At 36.3% G+C, this 22,276-nt stretch overlaps 1 protein-coding gene across 7 annotated transcripts; it reads right to left on the reverse strand.

Annotated features, from left to right (window-relative positions):
* Window positions 1-10,999: 10,999 nt before the first annotated feature.
* On the reverse strand, window positions 11,000-22,273 carry LOC127651391 (3-oxo-5-alpha-steroid 4-dehydrogenase 2-like). 7 transcript variants are annotated; one of them, XM_052137184.1, is made up of 6 exons: window positions 22,072-22,273; window positions 21,236-21,669; window positions 19,051-19,214; window positions 18,619-18,720; window positions 12,924-13,074; window positions 11,000-11,796 (listed from the first exon to the last, which is right to left on the reverse strand). In XM_052137184.1, the coding sequence occupies exons 2-6, from the start codon at window positions 21,508-21,510 to the stop codon at window positions 11,730-11,732; spliced, it is 759 nt and encodes a 252-aa protein (XP_051993144.1). In that variant the 5' UTR covers window positions 21,511-21,669; window positions 22,072-22,273; the 3' UTR covers window positions 11,000-11,729. The 7 variants fall into 7 exon arrangements, 1 of the variants encoding a protein (XP_051993144.1); XR_007971575.1 differs by lacking the exons at window positions 11,000-11,796; window positions 12,924-13,074; window positions 21,236-21,669; window positions 22,072-22,273 and adding exons at window positions 14,632-15,100; window positions 16,129-16,225; window positions 16,960-17,097; window positions 17,484-17,599 and having other exon boundaries at window positions 17,759-18,720; window positions 19,051-19,097; XR_007971571.1 differs by lacking the exons at window positions 11,000-11,796; window positions 21,236-21,669; window positions 22,072-22,273 and adding exons at window positions 14,870-15,100; window positions 16,129-16,225 and having other exon boundaries at window positions 12,935-13,074; window positions 16,960-18,720; window positions 19,051-19,097.
* Between the last annotated feature and the right edge of the window lie 3 nt (window positions 22,274-22,276).

Raw genomic sequence — 22,276 nt, forward strand, 5'->3', positions numbered from 1 at the left:
TTGAAAACCCACTAGTAAGGACATTTTAGGTGGGTTAGTTTAGGGGTAGGGTTAGGGGATAGAAAATATCATAAGCCTGTTATGAAATCAATGGAAGTCTATGAGATGTCCTCACTTATATAGTGAAAAATGCATTTGTGTGTGTGTGTGTGTGTGTGTGTGTGTGTGTGTGAGCGTGTATTTATCACTTTGTGGGGACCAAATGTCCCCATAAGGATAGTAAAACCCGAAATTTTTGACCTTGTGGGGACATTTTGTCAGTCCCCATGAGGAAAACAGCTTATAAATCATACTAAATTATGTTTTTTGAAAATGTAAAAATGCAGAAAGTTTTCTGTGAGGGTTAGGTTTAGGGGTAGGGTTAGGTTTAGGGGATAGAATATAAAGTTTGTACAGTATAAAAACCATTATGTCTATGGAAAGTCCCCATAAAACATGGAAACACAACATGTGTGTGTGTGTGTGTGTGTGTTCGTGTGTGTGTGTGTGTGTGTTGGCCCTAACAGATGATGATAACTTTCCTTTTGACTGAAGAATTTGTCAAATCAAATGAGTTAAAGAGAAAGACCAGCAGCCTCCCCTCAGGCTTTAGTCAGCATTTCACACTTAAGCTGCGTTTAAAAATGGTTTATTCACAGTCTAATAGAGGCATTTTCCCACTGATCGTCTATTGATTTGCACACACATGTCCTTTTGTGCAAGGACTAGGACTGGGTGTTTATTATATCTTTTATATGTATTTTCAGCCTTTTGGCAATATTTGATGTATACTGTATCTGGATATTTAATTTAATTTTGTCAAATTAAATAATCAAGGCGTGTTTTCCATAATGTTTCTCACTGAATGATCACAAGGAAGAATGATATTTAATTATTATATTTATTAACCTATACAGCAACACATTTACAGCAATATCTACTTCTATTTTTAACATATTACATAAATGTAGAAAGACCAACTTTGATGTTGCCTTGACAAAACCTTTGTCTGGGGATGGATGGATGGATGGATGGATGGATGGATGGATAGGAGTTACAATTTGCAATTTTGGTCTTGGTTTAGTGACTTTGAAAAAAAGAATCCCTAAACAAATCTGTAGAACCAGTCAACATAATCAAAGGATTCCGTATTTAAAATACGAAATATTAGTAACTGTATTCCACTACAGTTACAGTTTAAATCATTGGTATTTACAATAAAGTTACATTCAAAAAGTTTTTTGATTACTGAAGCGATTACTTTGCATTTTATTGTCATTTGTTTCATTTAATATTTAGTCCTTTCAGATGGAAAACATTTATACATATAAATGATGCGATCCAAAGTGCATTTGGCAACCAACCGAACAGCGTTGAAACACTTTCTTCTGATGTGTTACATTCATACGAGCAGACAGAGAAGTATGTAAGTTTGGAGCACAAGAAATAGAAATAAATCTTGTGTAAATTGTCAGCTTTACGCTAAGCTAAAATGCTAATGATGCACATGTTACCAGACACGATCATATTTATTTATTAAGAAAATTCATGTTGGATCATAATTTCTTTTTTCTAGTAACACCTTTGATATTAGGGCAAAAATCATATTCTTGATAATCATTTTTGTATTGCTTTCATGTAAAAATATCTAAAAATCCTTAAAACAAGATCAATTTGATTTATCTTGTTTTAGAAACAAATTAGTTAAAAAGATATTTAGTTTTTTTAGAGAATGTATTTTTAACGTGTATTTTGTCTTAATGTACTGGCAGAGTTTTTATAGACAAAACAAGTGAAAAAATCCACCAGTGCTGAAGAAGTAATCCAAAGTTACTGTTACTGACCTTGAGTAATCTAACAGCATGTATTCTGTAATCTGTAGTGGAGTACGTTTCAAAAGTAACCCTCACAACCCTGCATGCACATAGCTGAAATAGCAAGCATGCGGCTTAATTTTCACTCTATTCACGATGTTATTTATTTTAATTCATGAACAAAATATCCTAATATTGAATCATCACATCTAAAATCTTACAAAGTCACAACAAGTGAAAAAAGCACCTTTTAATGCTTTAGCACAAGATAATAGCACATGCTAATAATAATAATACTGAAGAAAAAAAACATGTACAAAACACTCTCTCATAAACACATACCCAGTGACCCTCTCCTGTTTCCTCTTCGGTACATTTAATCACTGAAACATGAGAGCATTTATGTGAGGACATAAAAAACTACATAAGGATACATAAAGATGATGACGATGATGATAAATCATGTTTTAGTCAACCTGTGCGGTTCAGTTCCCAGAAAGAAAAATACTACAAGAGTGGGCGAGAGAGGGGGAAAGGAACACTAATGTGTCTATTGTGGAAGCAGTCTGGTAAATTGCCCCAAAGTAATAATGAGTTGCAAAACCAGGTGTTACACACACACACACACACACACACCCCTTTGGAAGTTGCAGTCACTGGATAAGAATAAGGTAACGTAATAATACCTTAACAATGCTGACTAAGCATAAACTCATAAACACATGTACATGCACACATAAAAGATCTAACTGTGAGAGCAGTATTGTGACATGTTGTAAATATATATTACTGTTCTAACCTTTAGCCTTATTTGGGTTTTTCCAAAATCTCAAAGTAAAGAATAAAATGATTAAATGTAACTCCTAGAGCTTTCAAGCCATATCCACCAATCTCGGCACTAGACCTTCAGCCTGTTCTGTCTGAGTGTGATACATCTTTTCTGACTGATCAGACATATGGTGTTCCCATAGCGGGTGATCAAAAACAACAGAAATTCCTACACACCCTCTCTACACTGGACACTAGCAGCACATCGCATCAAAAGCAAATAGATCCCATTATAATCAATGCAGCTGTCTACATTTGAAGCATATGTTGAGGCGCATAGTGCCATCAGCAAATGTCCCGTTCCATTTTGCTCTGCATGCTCTGCCAACAAGAACAAAATGTTGTAGAACGATCACTTCAACGCATCCAATGTAGACAGCCTCAAGTCGTTGTGGCGTGTCAGACATTTTCAGTGTAAACAGCTTCATTGATTATAGTGGGATCTATTCGCTTTTGACGCAACAGCCAATCAGATTGGAACAGCATTTGCCATTTTTTGCACAATATGCTCATCAAAATACAATCACAAGTTTTCACAGGAGATGCAGGAGTAAAGGGTACTGATGCTAGGTGTAAACAGAACCACTGTGTCTACACATGCCCAGAGAAAGCAGCTGCTGATTGGTGGACTGGGCTGAGGGAGCAGCTTGGGCATGTTACTGTAACACAAGCTAGCTTCCCACACTCACTGTGTGTGATTGTGTGTGTCATAGAATACTGCTTTATAGCCCTGAGCCTCTTACAATTAGCCAACTTAAATTGTTATTGCCCTCTGTCATTGCTACAAAACCTGCCATTTCTCTTTCTCTCTCCTCATGGCAGGGGAAGATGTCAACACTTTTAATAGAGAAGGAAAAAAGAGAGATATGGATTTTTATGAAACTCAACTGTGAGATAAAGCTTCCCACCAGCTATTGGGAAATAAACAGCACTTTAATACAGAAAATAACATTGACACTTGCACTATATAATTTTATTTATGCATTATTGTTTTCTTTCGTTTTTATTCATTTTAATATTTTTTTTATTAAACTTTTTTTTTCTATTTATTATGTTTATAATAAAGATGTGTACAAAATGTGCCATATACTCTAAATAAACTTGCCTTACCTTGCATTACTATAATCTGCAAGATCAGTAAAATACGTGATTCCTAACACACCCTGAGAACACATTGACTCTAAACAGCAAAATATAGACAGCCACTCCCTCTCATTTATCTCTATTTAGTAGTGTCTTATAGTAAGTGAATCTAGTAAAGTACAGATGTCGTCTTTACACATTTATGCACATGTAACCGGCCCAGGGATTCGAACCGGCGTCAGCCGGCATGGGAGGCTTTTAACAAGGAGGCTAAAAGCTACAGTTCCTTGTATCGTTCGCTAGTGCGCCTCTTGAGGCCAGGGGAGTGAGGTTTACACATACCTCACAGCTATCACGTACCAGCTGGCTCCCGCTACACACACAGCAGGGGAACCAGGCTTGCCCTCAGTGGGATTATTTGTGGCGTCAGAGTGTGTGTGTGAGTACGAATTCCCATGAGAACTGCAGAAACGGCGGCCTGTTTTAACAGCGTGTTTACTGCACAGGCTAATTAAAGAGAAAGTGCAGTGTCGAAATGAGTGGATATGTCAGTCCCGACTTCATTCACAAAGCCCACTCAGAACTAGATTAATGGAAATACTAAAGGGATAGTTCACCCAAAAATTCTAATTCTATAATTATTTGCTCACCCTCATTTCGTTTTGAAGCCAGTATGCTTCTATTGTTTCAGTGGAGCACAGAATTGTGAGGGTGACTAAATGATGACTCTTATTTTTGAGGGAACTGTCCCTTTAAGCTTGTGTATGCTGTAAATTCTGCTGCATGTCATTGCAGTAACATGAACATGCCAGTCAATCGCACCCCATTCTTGTCTTTCTAGACATCTTAAAGAGTTGCACATGTTTCTACAATGTATAACACATTTGAAACCGTGTTAAATGATCCTACTTTGATTGTTGGAGTATCACATCCTCCAAATGTTTCACACCCTGTCATTAACGTTTTTAAACTGATAAGACCCAGATGCTGCACATTCCAAGCATTAGAAGAGATACACACAGACAATAAAACAAACAACATAACACAAAAACTGTAATGTGTGTAATTTCACGCTATCTTCCATATCAGGGATGCAGAATGTTATTACATGTTATAGATTATTTGGGTGCATTTATGCAATGGAACAAATTTCGGCAACATATCATGTGACAGGAGTGGGATGGCATGAAAAAGAGAGAAGAGAGAGAGAGAGAGAGAGAGAGAGAGAGAGAGAGAGAGAGAGAGAGAGAGAGAGAGAGAGAGAGAGAGAGCACATCTATTGTAAACGGCTGACCAGCTGTGCTCTCTTTTTTATGTGAAATAAAAAAAACTAATGAAATTACTTGACGAGTGCAGTTTTCTTTTCTATGTTGACATATTTAAAGAAAGATGGGGCAGGACATATCGAAGGGCTCATCCCTTTCTTTTTTTATAGCCATTAGGTTTAAGCTACCTTGCAGCCATGAACCATGATTTACTATTTGCTAGTCTGTTGCAGGTTGGGGGAGGGACATTCTCATTCTAGAGAGCATTTGATTGGACAAATATCTGTGTAGTACAAGATGATGTGTGTGATTTTGTGCACAGCTATGGATTAAAAGTCACATCAATATTTGATGCAACGTCATGTTCAAAAAAAAAAAAAGTTGATGAACCGCAAGTCAGATGGCTCTTCTCAACTATAAGTGATGTACAGTACATACCATAAATGTTGCTTGTTTAATAAAACCAGAGCGAATTATTTCCATGGTTGTTGTTCTCACATCCTATAGAATTAAGAGTCAACCCACATCCCCAAATGAAGCATGTCTGAAGTCTATTCATACTACTAGCATACATACCTAAAGAATGTAGTGTTTTACTGTGGCTGTATGTGATTTTGTGCACAGCTATGGATTAAAAGTCACAAAACCAGAACCCCTCTGCCAAGGGGGAGCCTTCAAAGTAAGCACAACTATCAGTACACTGGCAAAGAGGAAGGAGGCCGCTGTTTTTGAATGGATGTCAATTGAGGATGTGCTTCAGTACACTTATGGTGAGGAACAGCTCATCACTTAATGAATTGATGGCCCATCCGCTAATCTTCAACATGTTTTATACTAAACAACTAAAACTTTTGAAAACTTTTTTGTGTGGAGTTTACTACGATAAAATTGCTGTTTTATAAGAGAAGTCATGGACAATATTGCAACAGGTAGGTGTCGGTTTTCGGCTCTCCCCATTTTTTTGTATGGGATCTGCAAACGGGGCTGTCGTAAGACACTACTTGACCGTTACGCTCTCTCCGCACAAATGCAGAAGTTTCGCAGTATAAAATAATTTATATAAAACTCAAATTTTGATTTCATGAGGTCTTTAAGGGTTTGGCTTTGACTAGCCTGACAAACTAGGCCAGGCTTATTCATCATTGACAATATTGAAATTAAAGACAGCTTCAGCTTCTTTTGAATGAGTGACTGAGACTGTTGTACACCACAGAAGAAAGAAACTCACACATGTTTGTTGTAACGACATGAGGGTGCGTATATGATGACAAAAATGTTGTTTTGGGTGAACTAATCCTGTGAGGAACATTGTGAATGAAGCTTTTACACAAGTAAGCAACTCCCTCTGCTGGCCTTGAAGTGGCAATGCAAAGAAATTTAACCAAAGAAAATTATTTGTTACAAAGCACAATTATAAAGTCGCCTATTATAATAGAAAAAAAGAGCTTTTCATATCGTTCGATGACGTTGTGCATTTCAACCCTCAGTGAGCAAGTCAAAGGCGACACTTGCAGGAAAGAACTCCACGAGACTAATGCTTTAATCATATAGTTGATTTTTTTTTTATGCAATTAAATAAAAATTTTTACTGGTATCAGTCTATTAAATTGTTTACGTTTAATGCATTTTGCCCATAACATTTTCAGTCAGGATTATTATCGGTAACCTAAGTCTCCTTCATTAGGATTCAGGACCCAAAATGGTCGCAGCGTGAGTGGAAATAGAAAGCTGAAGGTGAGTGTTATAATCATCTAACTTAAAGGACTATAGAGTTTATAAGTTCGTATTTTACACTTTATCACCGAACAAATTTAGACGTATATTTAGTTTGATCTGTCTTCATTTCAAACCCGTTTATTGGGAATACGCGAGAACGTGTCACAGTATACATACATACAAACATACAGGGTCACCGGGGCTAGTTATCACACGTTTTTATTTCATTTAATATTTCTCAGGGTTGTTTTTTTATTACTGTATAGACACATACTATATTGACTGCAGATAAAACAGCTAAACTTAACCGTCAGATTGCATATTGATAGTTAAAAGTAAAAAAAAAAGTTATGCAACACTAAACTATGCATCAAAAGCAGTACAAATGGACAGAGATTGTAATTATTAAATTACATCATCATATAAAACGCATTTGACAACTTGCATAAACTGGACAATTAATAGAAAATGCCCTCGTCCTATGAACACTTCCAGCTTCTGGTTAAAATCTACCTTCATTACATAATTGACACTTGCTTTAATGGGATGGTTCCCCCCAAAATTTAAATTCTTCCATTGCTTGCTCACCCTTATGCCATCCCAGATGTGCTAGGCATACTTTCTACTGCTGAACACATTGTAATAATCCATATGACTCTAGTGGTTAAATCCATGTCTTCTGAAGTGATATGATAGGTGTGGGTGAGAAATAGATCAATATTTAAGTATTTTATTTTATTTTTTTACGATAAATGTCCACTTTCACTTCTTTTGATTTTGGCAATTCACATTCTTCGGCATATCTCCACATACTGGTAATTTAAAGTAAATAAGTATAGATTACTATATTTGACTCAAGCCTTATAGTTAGAGCACACGTGTGATTATCCCAGTTTCACATATATCGGTGTAAATATTGGTACAAGTCCCAACTTATTTAAACTTGAATCAATTTTTAATTACCATTTTCCCTTTTAGTTCATTTAAAATGGTCCTTCAGTGTAATAAATGAATATGTTCTTCATGTTTGCTTCTTGTCTGTAGGTATGAGCAAGCTCAGGAGTTTTTGGCACAATTACAAAGTGCTTATTGTTATGGGCTCTGGCCTTGGATTGGTGCACTGGGGTTGGTATACAATAAAATCCAATCCACTGCTGAGGAAGAACAGGGAGGAATATATTCCAGAGCCAGGCATTGTGTCATACGTTGCTCCATCCCTACCGCCTCTGCCCGCGCCGAGCAAGAAGAGAGAGGCCAAAGCTAAGGAGTAAGGTGGGAACAGTTTACATTCCCTGTGTGAACTGTTAAAGGGATAGTTCACCCCAAAATAAAAATGATCTTATCATTTACTCATCCTCATTTCATCCCAAATGTGTATGACTTTCTCTCTTCTGGAGACCACAATTGAAGATTTTTGAAAAATGTCTCTGCTCTGTAGGTCAAACAATGCAAATGAATGGCGAATAAAACATTGAAGCTCCAGAAAGCGCACAAAAGCAGCATAAAATTCATACGACTCCAGTGGTTTAATCCATCTCTTCTGAAGCAATCTGATTGATTTTGGGAGAGAACAGGTAAAAATATAACTCCTTTTTCAATGTACATCTTGCTATTGCAATATATAGTAAATCCCTAGATCGATCTTTTACTCAATGCACAACCCTCTACTACAATGAGAGGAAGTCACTTGTATTTGCAACAAAATTACCAGCTATGCATCTAAAATGTATATATTTGGCAACTGGCTGTTAAATGTTTAGATTTCACTCACCAGTGATTGTGTAGTTTAGTTGTGAAGTATTCAGCTGCGAGATCCTTTCACTGCATGTTTAATGTAAAGCAAATCAATGTAAATACCTGTAAATATGACAAATTATGCAACTGAACAATAAAAATGTAGCAAAAAATATTATATGCAATTTAATATCATATTAATTGATTGAATACATTAATTTGTTCATTTTTAAAAAGCTGAAATGTGACCAAAATAATGAAAAACAAATTACATGGATTAAACCACTGGACCAGTACAGCCGCTCTGTATATGCATATTTTGCATCTGCGTAAGGCACCAACTTACCCTAGACCCAAGAGCAGTCATTTAACACAGGCGATCGTCTCGCAGCTCGCACCACTTCAGATTATCGGACCCACCACCCAGTCTTCTAAAACGGCATGTAAACCAGAACTCTGGTTTCCTTATGCCACTTAAGGGATTAAGAGAAAGCGGTTTGACACACCCAGGTTTCTCCTGGAGAACGCTGCCTAATGTGGCCATGTAAACGCATAAGCGGTGTTGTTACAGGTTCTTGAGGAGTGTGCATGTGCGTAGAATAGACCGGATAACAAACATCATAGGATGGAGCCCTACAGCATGTCAACACAGCGGAAAGAATTCCACATTTCTGGGGGTACAGTGGTAAAAACGCATACACTAAAACTAAACTCATTTATACACTAATGTAAAATATCGACTGTCCCACACCTTCATGTATATGTGCTCATTCATTGTTGGGTATCCCAGAGTTTAACGCAAAAGTGAAGCCCCACTATTGCAGCGCAATTCCACTGCGAGGTTGCGATAGAAAGTGAAGGAAACAAACACAGCAACAATTCTGGAATATCTAAAAATGAAACTAAGCAACAGAGAAAAAAATAGCGAAGTCTTCCTCGGATGCCATGTTTGTTATTTACACAAGGGTCACGGGGAAATGACGTTGCCATGGAGAAAGCTGCTTACTGACCGAGCCGCATGTATATGGGAGTAAAAAGTATATCACTTGTCCAGTGCATGTAAACGGGAAAGCCAGTTTCTCACAATAATATTCTTTCTTTCAATAAGCTACTTTCTGGGCAAGGAAAGATCAAGGAAAGTTTGTTATGACCCCTTTAGTGTGTGTGCTCTGTTAATCAGTCACTCTGGTCCAAGTGTCAACATTCTGGTCACTTACACAAAAACATGAATGAACACACGTGCTGCTTTTCCTCTGATGAGCTTTGTGTGGCTAATCTTTTCTTGCTTTGAAAGTTACAGGCTTTTTTTTTGTGAATGCCATGTTATGCGGATATGCCATTTCTATTAGTAGAAAGTAGTAGTTTTCTATTTGTACAGGTCAGAATTGTCCTAGATTGTGTTAAAAGCACTTTAAATCAAAACTTAAAATGCATTGTATGGCTTTTTTTTCCCCTGCTGGCCCAATTGAAGACTACTTAAGATCTGCTTGGACAATTTGCACTGGCCTAACTAAAAAAATACATTCTAGAAAAGTTTTATTTTTAGCAGCACATTTTATATATCTGTCAGAAATAGGGCTGTCACATTTATGAAATTTGGCTGGCCATTAATAGTCAAACAAATGCGATTATGATAAATAATTGTCCGTTTTAGGGCTTCTGCGATTGACATATATATATATATTGTTATACTCTATAAGGTATATGTGTGCTTCATACATCTGAAGTCATTTATTCATATTTAACTTGGAATCATATAATAGGTATTTATGATCTTATTTTTTAATGCTTGAAAAACTTATGAATGACAAGAAAAGTCATGTTTTTATATATTAAAATATTACCAAATCTTTCTCTTTTTGGTCCATTTTTAGTGCAATATCCATTTTTTTTTCCACATACTCAAACTTCACTTATGTTTTTTCCCTCTTTCTGTGGCTAAAATTGGCATATATAAATTTCCAGAAGGTACACGCTCGACTGCACATCTTAGCACAGAAACTGATTGTGTGGGGCAGTACACGCTTATTCATTGCGTTCGATGCATGTCTCGGGACACGGGAACAGACGTCTTTACTGTACGGAGAATGAAGACTTCACCCGCAAGTGTGGGAGAGATACGGGCAAGCTGCTGTATCTCTTCATCTTGCCCAAAAATTATACTGCTTAATCTGTACTTATGCAATATACATTGAATGTTCGAGCCATTTTAATTTGCACTCTGGGTGATATTTGGGCATAACAGTTGTGTTTAGGTGAGCACATGAGAAGTCAGGTGTTGTTGGTTGGGGAAGCACACCAGGTTTTGACCATGAACTCTGTGAACGTGATTGTGAAACGATTTTGTGAAGTTTGAACTGAATGTGGAATGCAGTTGTGAAACATGAAATGTAAACTGCAAATCGTGGATACTGTGTAAATCAAGTTTTTGCATGAACAAAAACTAGAACTCTGGAATGAAACTTAATTTGGAATCCCAAAATGTCAGAAACCAGTCACTCAAAGTCGCTAAATCACTGCTCTGTTTTTCCTAATCTCATCCCTTCCATTCCGCAGATCTTACCCCCATCCTCTACTAAAGATGTTTTATAGTGGAGAGTAAAGACGGAGAGGATGAGAAGCCATAGCTGGCTCAGCAAGAACCGGCTATTGGTTTGTGGTGGCGCATTTCTTGGTATCCATTTTGGCAGTTTGGTGTGCTTGGAACAACAGCTCAAAAGTAAAGCCATCCCAGAAGAATAACAGGAAATGAGAACTTTTAAGCGAATGTAGTTCAAGGGATGTTATGGGGAATGTGTGTGGGGTTTCTCACCATTATTATAGTGGTTTATTCTCTGACTGGTTTCTGATGAACACACATGAAATAATTTTCATGAGCAATCAATCAAATCTATTGCTTAGAAATGCAAAGTCCATACAGCATTTACTCAGAGCAAAACACGGTGTGTCATATTGTTCATTTGAAACAATGTACTGAAAGGCTTCAGTTCGGAGGACTTTGAACATCAGCATACGGTGTTCGTTTTATGTTTCCTGAGAACGGATGATATTTGACTGTTTATAATAATTAATGGACTTCTGACAACTGCTTGTTTGGATTTGGATATAAGTATAATTGACCATTCTCTACTATTTATAGTTGAAAACGAAGGGTTTAATTGTGTACTTAAAAAAATAAATACAAAACTTGAACAATGTAACATCAGCACTTGCAGTTCCTATTTAGCTTTGTGGTTAAACTTGTTGAAATGGAAACGTTGTCGTTGATTTCCCTTTGACCATGTAAGGCTTCAGCGGCTCTCTGACTTTGTTATAGCACGAAGGGGATCACAGCCTTTCTTGATTTGGGGTAATCTTTAAATTTCTCCAAGTAATACCTGTAAAAAAGACAAATGGGTATTACTTAAATTTGCTAGATTCTGTACGGATTCAGCTGTGAATGACCATTTAAATAGAAATTTAGTCTATATGTATTTAGGGTCTGTTCCTAAACCTAGTTACCATAGCTGCCTTACTGTCCACTACCGTCACTAAATAGTCCATAAACAGAAGCATGTATCGTTAATGGAGAGGCCAATCCCAAACGAGAGAAATAATGGTTATGTTTTTAATCATGAATGGGTCATTTTAAACTGATAGTTCACCCAAAATAAGTCATACAAGTCTGGGATGGCATGAGGGGGAGTAAATGATGAGAGAATTATAATTTTGGTGGGAACCATCCCTTTCAGTAGAAAATTAAATTCACAAAACAAGAAGTTACCAAACAAAACAATAACAATACAAATGTATGTAAAATCTGTGTAAATAAACTTGCAAACAGTGAAACCATGCTAGGTCATTAATTATTCAAGCCCAGGGCATGCTGGGAACACCAGCTTTGAAAAGTTGAGTAAAATTGTCATTTTATTTACCTTTTGAAACTGACTAAAATTAGTGAATTAATTTGACAATATTTTCTACTATAGGATTGATACAGGATGACAATGTAAAGATAATCATAAATAATATTAAAAGCCAGAACATACATTTTTTACATGTTTGAATTTAGTACAAATGTAGAATTTACATATTACTTTCAAGTTCACACTTAAACTTATTCAATGTAGAAAGTACTTGATCTTTGCTGTTATTTTCACTTTAACACATTTTTTAAATAAAATAAAAATGTGTATTGAAGCCAGTTTCCTCCACATAAAAAAAAACAGCACACAAGTCATGATTTTAAGATAGTATGTCGTTGTCATCTCAAAATTTTAGTCTCTAATTTTTTTGTATCTTAGTATCTCAAATAATGAGAGATCTCGATACTCAAAATAATATCTCAAAAAACACTGACTCAAAATAATAATGCTAAAAAATGAAATGCTAACTAAAAATCACGAGATACTGAAGATAATGAGATACAAACTCAAAATAATGACCCATGCACTGCATTTATTTTTCATCTGACGTGGCAAAACTTGCTAAATTTAGGAACATAGTTCTAGATTTTGAACAGCACCTGTGATGGTGGTAGGCTCGTGGCCCAATGGAGCAGATGGTAAAGACCGCAAAGGAGAACGCAGGAAAGGTCCAGGTGGCCACAGCGTATCCACACCATTCAACAATCTCCCCAAAGTAGTTAGCACCAGAGACCCACTCAAACATTCCCCCTAAAGATAAAACAACAACCATATTCAAGCTTGATTAATCGGGGAGCATGTCGGATGTGTGGTTTCTAGTTGTAATAGACTGATATACTGTATCAATAAAGGTCAATAAACAAGACGATATCTGGCGATCATGAGATTGTTGACATTAGGTGACAGCTGCGTTTATGTGTATGATAAACAGAACGGTGTGTGTCAATATCAATAGATAATGCACACTTTGTTTTCAAATAGAAATGAGAGCATTTTGAAATTAATATTGTATAAAACAAATGTCGACTTAATGGAAGTAGAGGAATTATGTAGAGACCAAAAAATAAAGTTACTTAAAAAATATTGGTTGCACTTTACAATAAGGTTCCACTAATTAACATTACTTAGTGCATTAGTTATCATGAATAAACCATTATTATAGCATTTATTAATCTTTGTTATTTCATAGTGCATTAACTAATGTTAAATTCAACTTTTGATCTTAAAAATGTTTTTGGATAAATCGAAATTAACATTAACTAAAATTAATATATGCTGTAAATGTGTTGCTCATTATTAGTTCATGTTAATGTTAACGGTTAACAAATGAAACCTTGTTGCAAATTGTTACCAAAATATCTTGCGTTCATTCACAGTATTACGGAGCCCCTTAAAGGACAGGGAGGAAATGCATTTTCTGAAATAGATTTGCACTACCTCAAAATACGTTTTGCATTCCCTTGCAATAGTCGGTCTTCCCTAAATAGTTTGCGCCACCTCGCAATAGTCTGTGTTCCTTTGCAATAAGTTTTACATTCCCTCAAATAGTTTGCGTTCCCTCACAAAACGTTATGCGTTCCCTAGCAGTAGTCTGTGTTCCCTCACAATACGTTTTACGTTCTCTCACAATAGTCTGCATCCCTCATGAAAATATTCATGTTCCCTTGCAAGGGTTTGCACTCCCTCGCAATAGTCCATCTTACCTCGGAATACATTTTACATTCCACAGTTGTCTTGAGTTCCCTTGCAACACCTTTATCCATCCCTTACAAAAATGAATCCATCCCTTACTCTGCCTAGATTAGCTCATCATAAATGCTTAATTGTCATTAAAAAACAAAACAATCAAGGGTAATTAAAATAGGCTTAATTTTCTTTAAACAAAAAAAAAAAACAAATAAAAAAAGGCTTCTTTGATTTTGGCTTGAAATGTGACCTGGACGTGTTTTTGTGAGATTCACCCATGTTTCATAAATGAGTTTGACAGAAAAACATTAGAAGCAACTGCCACTGTAAACCCGGATAATTTGAATGTACTTAAATTTTTTAAGGCAACCGGTTTCCTCACATTTTTTAAGTAAAGTTAACTTAAAAATTCCAGCACTAAAAACTTTTGTTTGTAGTTCAATGCACTTTCAAAGATCATTTAACTTGAAATAATTTGTAATGTCAATTGCTCTGTCCAGTTACTCCACTTAGTTTCTTAAGTTAAATTAAGTTTATATTTATTTTTTAATTAGTTAAACTAGATAAAAAAAGAAACCAAATAACAAAAGTACATTCTTTTTCTGTTTTATTTCAATTTAGAATGTTTCGTTTGAAAATACAACAGACAGCAATACAATCAAAGGAACATATTGCCTTGATGACTTCAAGTTTCAGAGATTTCAACCTTTGTCACTATGAAACAGTGCAACTTTCAAACTAACCACCAGATATTTGGAGCAGAGGTATATCTATTGGGAAGCTCGTTTTACACGGCAAGCTGATTTTTCAAAGACTGAATTTTGGGTGTCAGCTCACCTTTTCCCAGGTTGAGCATTACCTGCAGAATAAAGCAGAAAGTGTTTTTCAAGCACTTGGGTTAGTCCAGGTGCAGGGCATAAATCAGTCCAAAAAGGACACAGAAGGCCAGAGGCAGGTTGGCCAGTTCACCCATCACCAAACTCCCTTCCAAGATGATCCCCACTCTGGATGGGTTTAGCTGAGGACTTTCTTGATCAACGTAGAGGATTGCCACTGGAGTCTGACTGTACAAGTCCTTGTCAGTTACATCCTAACAGAGAAAGAAACAGATAGATAATGCCATGTTGTCCACCAAAATGTACCTCTGACTGTATAATGAAAAGCACCATACAGTATGAACTGCACTAAAAGTAATTGTTAAAAGGACAATCACAGTCTTAAATTGACTTTCATCAACTGCCATATTTGGATCTGTACATTACAAGTACTGACTGCAAAACTGTGCACCAAATATAGTTTTGTAGATTAGCACCTATGAGGAGTTTACCCACTTTCAGCCTCAGTCACGCTCAAAAGATGTGGAAAAACTGTTCCCAGAAACTTCTATGTTGCCATGCAACATTTTTGAGAATCATGTGACTCAATGTACATTTGCTTAAACTGCTTTACTGTCACCAGTGGAAAGTTTTGCAGATGTCTTTGGATCCCAAACTGAAACAGGAGTTTTGAGTGTACTTGTTGGCATAACCAGGATTTAACAACAAGCAGACCCAAAACTCATGTACAAGACATATGTGTAACTTCCAACTGGTGACAGAAAAGTAATACAAATTAGGCAAATGTAAAGGGAGTCATACACCTTAAGTTTCTGGGAGCAGTTTTTCAAATGTTTTCCCTGACTGAAATGACTGAAAATGGATAAGTTCTCCTAAACTACCAAGCTAACAAACCATTTTCAGTGCACAGTTTTGCAACCAATCCTTTTAATGTACATATCCAATTATGGCAGTAATGTCCTTCAACTTCAAAAACATTAATCACATTTTTTCCTTTAATTTGTACTGCAACAGCAGAGAATTTTTTTTTTACAGAATTTAGTCAAATCTTTTCAGTTTGTCATGTCATAAATCACTAATACAGTTATTCAAAACTGCATTTAGTTAAAATTTGCTTGGCAATAAAATAAAAGTCTGGGAAACACTGAATGCTGATTAAATTACGCTGAAAGTATTTTAGCAGACATTTAAGAATTAGTAACAGACAGTCTTCACTAATGGCTTAAAATGAAAATAAATAAAAATAACTATGTACCTACAACATTTACAACAAATTATTTACTTATGGAGGAGGTCTTGAAGAAGGCAGAAGGATCATCCCCCAAAATGACCGGCAATCCCTGAAGACAAAGGCACCTAATGTCTGTTGGCTCAGTGGTCTGGAAGATAGTGCACATATTGTACAACACCGTTTGCTAAGGATACTCACAAGTATTAATTAAATTCCCAAACGTCCCCACAATTCTTTATGACTTCACTGCAAATTTCCAGGACTGGAACGTGAAGGACAGGACAAGAGGAGATGACACAAAAGGAATGGAGAGAGGAGAGAAAAGGGAGAGGACAGATGGTTAAAGGAAAGAAGGGATGAAACAAGAAAAGGGGAAGAGCAAAGTGGAGAAGACAAATGAAGATGAGAAAAAAAGAGACTGAAGATGAAAGGAAGAGATTTAAAGGGATAGTTCTCTCAAAAATGTAAATTCTGTCATCATTTACTCACCCATGTATCATTTCAAACCTGTGTGACTATCTTCTGTGGAACACAGAGAAGATATTTTGAAGAACGTTGACAACCAAACAACATTGGTGCCCATTGACTTCCATTGTATGGACAAATAAAACCACGAGACATTTCTCACAATATCTTCTTTGTGTTCCACAGAAGATAGTCAGACAGGTTTGGAATGACATGAGGGTGAGTAAAAGATGACAGAATGTTTGGGTGAAATATGCCTTTAAGAATGGAGATGACAAGAGAGGAGAGGAAAATGGAGAAAAGAAGGGAAGAGGAGAGCAAAGAAGAGATGAGAAGAAAGGAGAGAGAGGAAAGGCAAAGGAGAGGAACGGAGATAGGAAAGAAATGGACTAGACTGATGTAGACAAGTCAACCCACCTTTGTCTGACGTAAAAGCTCAGACAAAGCTTGTGAGGCCTTTCTTCTTCCTGAAGAGGTCCATCAGGCTTGGAGAGAAACGGTCAAGTGCATCAAAGAAGAGATTTTTCCCACCACTCTGTTGAACTCGTAATAAACCTGAAGCATAAAACATAGCAAATCATGTATAAGCCCATGGTCAAATTACCCCATCTATGACTCCCAACACTACATAATTTGGGTCACACAATGTTAACCACTCCCAGATGTGTGTGTGTATATATATATATATGCTGCACCTTGATACACATGCAAAGGCTAGACTAGACACTGCTTTCAAAGTTACAGTATTTATAAGGCACCTGACTTTATGGTTAACTTTAAATGTGCAGTATGCAGGTGAATAAAGTAATCAGCCTCAGAACATGACTCGGCAAACCCACATGACAGAAAGCAAAACTAAACTGGTACCAGATTCATTTGGTTGCTGATCTGGTGTAATAAGTGTACTTTTTATGTACATTTAAATCACTAAATGCACTAACATTTCTGATGTGAACAAGGAAATTGTTCCATTCTTGCATGACTTCCATGTTTGAGCCTAAAATGTTTAAATAGCTGTGCTCTCTTTTCACAGTTATAATACATCTCTTCCTGTGACCTGCAACACAAAACAAGTTTGTTTATCATGGAAAAGCCTGTTAGAGAGCTATGAACCAAGATAAAACTGGAGTTACATCCAGTAGCTACTGTTTTTATTTCAATCAATAGCAGTGTCAAAATACAATGTGGTCGCTAATGTTAACTTAAATGCACTCACCAGATTCAGTAGACCGTGGATCTGCACTCTTCCGGTCGCCCTCCTCTCTCCTCCGTGCGGCACCTCGTGCGTCGCCGAGCGGGTGTTTAAGCGCGCGAGGGAGGAAAGTAACAAGCTAACAGATGACAAATGTCACTAACAGACGAAAAATCTCTGTCAAAGTCACCGGTGTCCGCCGCACGGCGAAAGATAAAAGTAGCTAGCTAACAGGTGAAAAATGCCCCGTCGAACAGTTTGCGGATCTAGCCAGAGTCGTCTCCATAGTAACGGATGCAGCGCTCGTGGTTACTGAAGTACATTGTGCTATTAGACAGAAACATTTGATTTCTCAGAAATTAATTTTTCCATAGACATTAAAAAAAATAATTCCCATAGTGTGTCATAATAATGAGAACATATCTCATAATAATGACATAATTTTCTAATAATTATTACTTTCTATGATCTTATAATGACTGGACATAATTACAAGTCATTATTATGAGAATGGATGTCTTAATTATGGGAAATGTTCTCATTATTATGAAATACTAAGTCATTATGACACAATAAGTCATAATTATGAGATAGTATCTTATGAGATCTAAAAATCATAACTATGAGATACAACGTCATTATTATTAGGCATGACATATGTGACTTTCAAGTGTGGGGGTTTGGTCAGGACAAAAACTTAATCGTTTTAAGCCATTTAACTTAGTTATTCACACATTCAAATTGGTCGACAAATTAATAGAATATACTTACATTTTATAGTAATGCAATCAAACTTAAATAATTTAAGTACACTGTAATTCAATTGTTTAATTGAATATTAAATCCATGTTTACAGTGTGAGCCCTTTAAAAGTAAAAACTGACCTCTTGGGATTTTATAGTTGATCTCTCCTGGTTTCCTCAGGTTTCGTAAAACATTGTCACTGTGGATGTTGATGGCCATTCCTGAGAAAAACATCAACATCCCTGGAGGGAAAAATCAATTTCTGAAGTTAGTTGAATTGTTAATTTAGTTGACTATTATTTCTGTGATTTGTCACCAATGAAAAAACAACATTTAAGTGATTCTATTAAAAAAATATAATTTGCGCAACAAGTCAAAAGTTTGGACACACTTGATTTATGATGATGAAGTAGTAACATAGACAAATATATTGTGCCTATAAGATTCAATTCCTTGAGAAAACAAAAAAAAAATTTTTTATGACAGATAGTGGACACAGACAAGTCTCCTTCAATACTCTTCAATAAGTATGCACCTCAAGAAGTTGTTTAGTATAGCACCAGTCCATGTACCTATTACAAAGCGTGCATCCCTGTGCCATTCTGTGTTGTACTGAGTGCAATGCAGCATATAATGGCCCTGCAGGAAGCCGTTTAGAGAGCAGAAGACAACGGCAGACACCACAATATGCAGAGGAGAGGATCTGCCTTTAGTCAGCAAGGAGAAAACAAACGTCCTGCCGGAACAACAAACAGTATATTGAAACAGTCACAAAACAAAGCAGTTGTGTACATCTATGTTTAATGTTTATTTGCAATTGGAAATGAGGAAAGTGCAGCTTTACCAATCCTCCGAGCAGCCCTCGTGCTGTCCAACTTACTGATGCATGCTAAACCTTTAAAACCTAAACATTAACCAAACTTGGGGTCTGTATCTTTCACGTGGGAAGTCAGTATGTTGTTTCCGAGAGCCCGGACCCTATCGGTCACAAAATGACGTGGCCGTTCCAGTACCCTAGAATCACCCACATTATGCTGATTCACTGACAAGCATGTTGCGTCAGCAGGGTGGAAGACCTGGGTTCAGATCCCGCTTTTAAATCAGGAAGTAATTGCTACAGTCAGTCATCATTGGCGAAGACCATAGACATAAGTGTGTAGTGCAATAAATGAATCATTGCAAAATGTTCTTATTCCGTGTTTTTGTCCCGTTTTCTAGTCAAATTTTCTAAGCATTCAACAAGAGGCATTTACCTGGGAGGCAAAATAACAAGATATTAAATAAATATTGCAGGTTCAATACAAGCTAAGTGCCATTGTTGGGTGCAATCTAATTACAAAGTAATTAATTACTGTAATCTAATTACTTTCATGTACAAAATGTTGTTTAGTGATTTACATTTCAAATTCTTGTGATCTGATAACAGTTACTGACTTTCAATTAAGTTGATTGCCTTTAATTCCTTGGGTTACATTTCTAAAACACCATATCCTGTATGTAGAATAGATTTAAAAAGTCAATTACATTAATATGTACATCTGTTTTAGTTTTGTGACAGCTGAAGTGCGTGCGCCCCCTAACGAGTCAATGAACAAAAAGGAAATATAGACATTGTTTTGAATTTGTTGAGCGGAAAACAAAAAGCTTTTCTGTGAAAAGTGTTTTAGGAAGTAACTTAAAAGTAATTAGTAATGTGATTAATTTTTGGATTAAGTAATCAGTAAAGTCAGTAATCTGTTTACAATTTTAGAGAATTACTTTTTGGAGTAATTTCCCAAAACTGTTAAGATCAATCAACAGTTTTTCGACTCGCCCCTCATTTAAAAAAACCAAAAATAAACACCTGTGAATAAACGATAAAATACACAGAATTTCAAAAGTTTAGCCACAAGGCGTAAACAAACGAAATGTTAATATTACTTTATTGAAATAAAATTGCTTACTAATCTTTTCCATGTAAAGTTATATCCAATATGGGATTACAGTTGTTTGGCCTACTATTGGACATACACAGATAAGGTTAGTATGTGATTTTATCACACTAAAATCATGTTTAGATATATAGTGTTTACATCTTGTGGCTACACTTTTGAAACGATGTGTATTTGAATGTTTATGGATTGGCCCCATATGGTTTTTCGATTAGGGGCAACAGGCAAGGCACTCAATTTAGTATGTGACAAACCGTAACCTACAAGAAGCGATAATTAACCAACATAACAGCTCATTTTTGTTCCTCCCCGGATTGCAAATGCCTACTATCATCTCATCAAAAACTGCCATTTGACATCTGAAACAAACCTGCCTGAACTAGTGCTCTTAAAAAAACGTCATTCTGTTACGGTTTACATTTACCAGACACAAAGTCCTATTAAAAAACTTGTACAGATGTCCAGGCTCAGTTAATTTGGCACAGCTGTGCTTCCCTGGAGCATTCTAGGAAACATTAATATTATGCATGTAACTTTTATGATCTCATATTATCTAAAAGAATGAATGGGATATTTGTATGAACACTTCATTATTATTAATATTTGTTTTATTTGTCAAATCAAATGGCCAGATGAAGGCAAAAAGTGTTTTGAATGGGTAAAAAGAAATTGTGACCAGTCACATGACCTAAGATATACACATCCTAAAATCTTATAGAAGAATGTCCATGGACATGTTATGCATCAACTGTGTCCACTTTATGGACAATGGACAAAGTATTTGTCACTTTATGCACATTGAACACTATGTGAATTGCCTCATTACCTTTGAAAGTAGTGCAGGCAGAAAGTCCAGAGCAGTAAATGTTGTCCCATTCCCTGATAAATTTCCGTTGTCAACAAGAGCAGCACCGGAACTAAAAATGATGGAAGCTCCTGTATAAACCAGCCTGGCTTGGCCGGCACCATCACGCACGGGGTGTTTGTATCCACATAGCGCCCATATGGTGTGTGTGTGGACATTTGCCGCAAGAGGTAAAGCAGTCCCCCGACCACAAAAATCCAGCTGCAGTAGTGAACTGTATTTTCCTGGCAAATCATTGCTGCTGCTGTGAGATTTCAAAATGACTAATGTTGACTTATTTACATGCCAGATATGCACTGGAGCATGTACCCATCTCTGTCTTTCTCTCTCTCTCTTCGTCTGTAATAGTGACGAAGGGAACGCCCTTATGAAAAGCTCTCAAGTCCCTCCTGCAACTGAACAAATGAACTGTGATATAACTGTGTATATGAACTGTGAAATAAACGTATAGCTGTGAATGTGCTATACGTTTATTTTATTTGTAAAAATAAAAAATAAAAAAAAAATACGTCTAATTTTCTCAGCAATAATAATAATTAAAAAAAAAAAAAAAAAAAATGTTTACAGTAAAAGTCTGTCTGGTGCGTTTATGGTGCGTTCAGAGCGTCAAATTGACCGGAAGTCATACATTTTCTATGGCAGCCAGCGTCTCTCGGCAGCCTTTTAAGAAGACAGGTTACAATTTGAAAATGTGCATTTAATTAATAACAAAACAGATATTTCCTTTTGTGTGGTCCGAGTCAAAATACCCAAATATAATGTTTCTCATAATATTGAGAAGCCTGGCAAAATCTTACCTTTGACAAAAACACCAATATCATTCCAAAGCTTCTGAGTGTAGTGACATGACCAAAATAAGTGTACCAGTGTTTCATCAGAGTTCAGACAAAAAGAGCATGTTAAATTAATGTCAGCTCTAAACTTCTGTATAAACTTCTTAACAGGGTAAAACCTGTGTATCAGCTTAAAAACAGTGAACATTTTCCTGAAAAGAAAGACGTG

Source organism: Xyrauchen texanus, chromosome 11 (assembly GCF_025860055.1).
Source record: "Xyrauchen texanus isolate HMW12.3.18 chromosome 11, RBS_HiC_50CHRs, whole genome shotgun sequence".
Lineage (NCBI taxonomy): Eukaryota > Metazoa > Chordata > Actinopteri > Cypriniformes > Catostomidae > Xyrauchen > Xyrauchen texanus.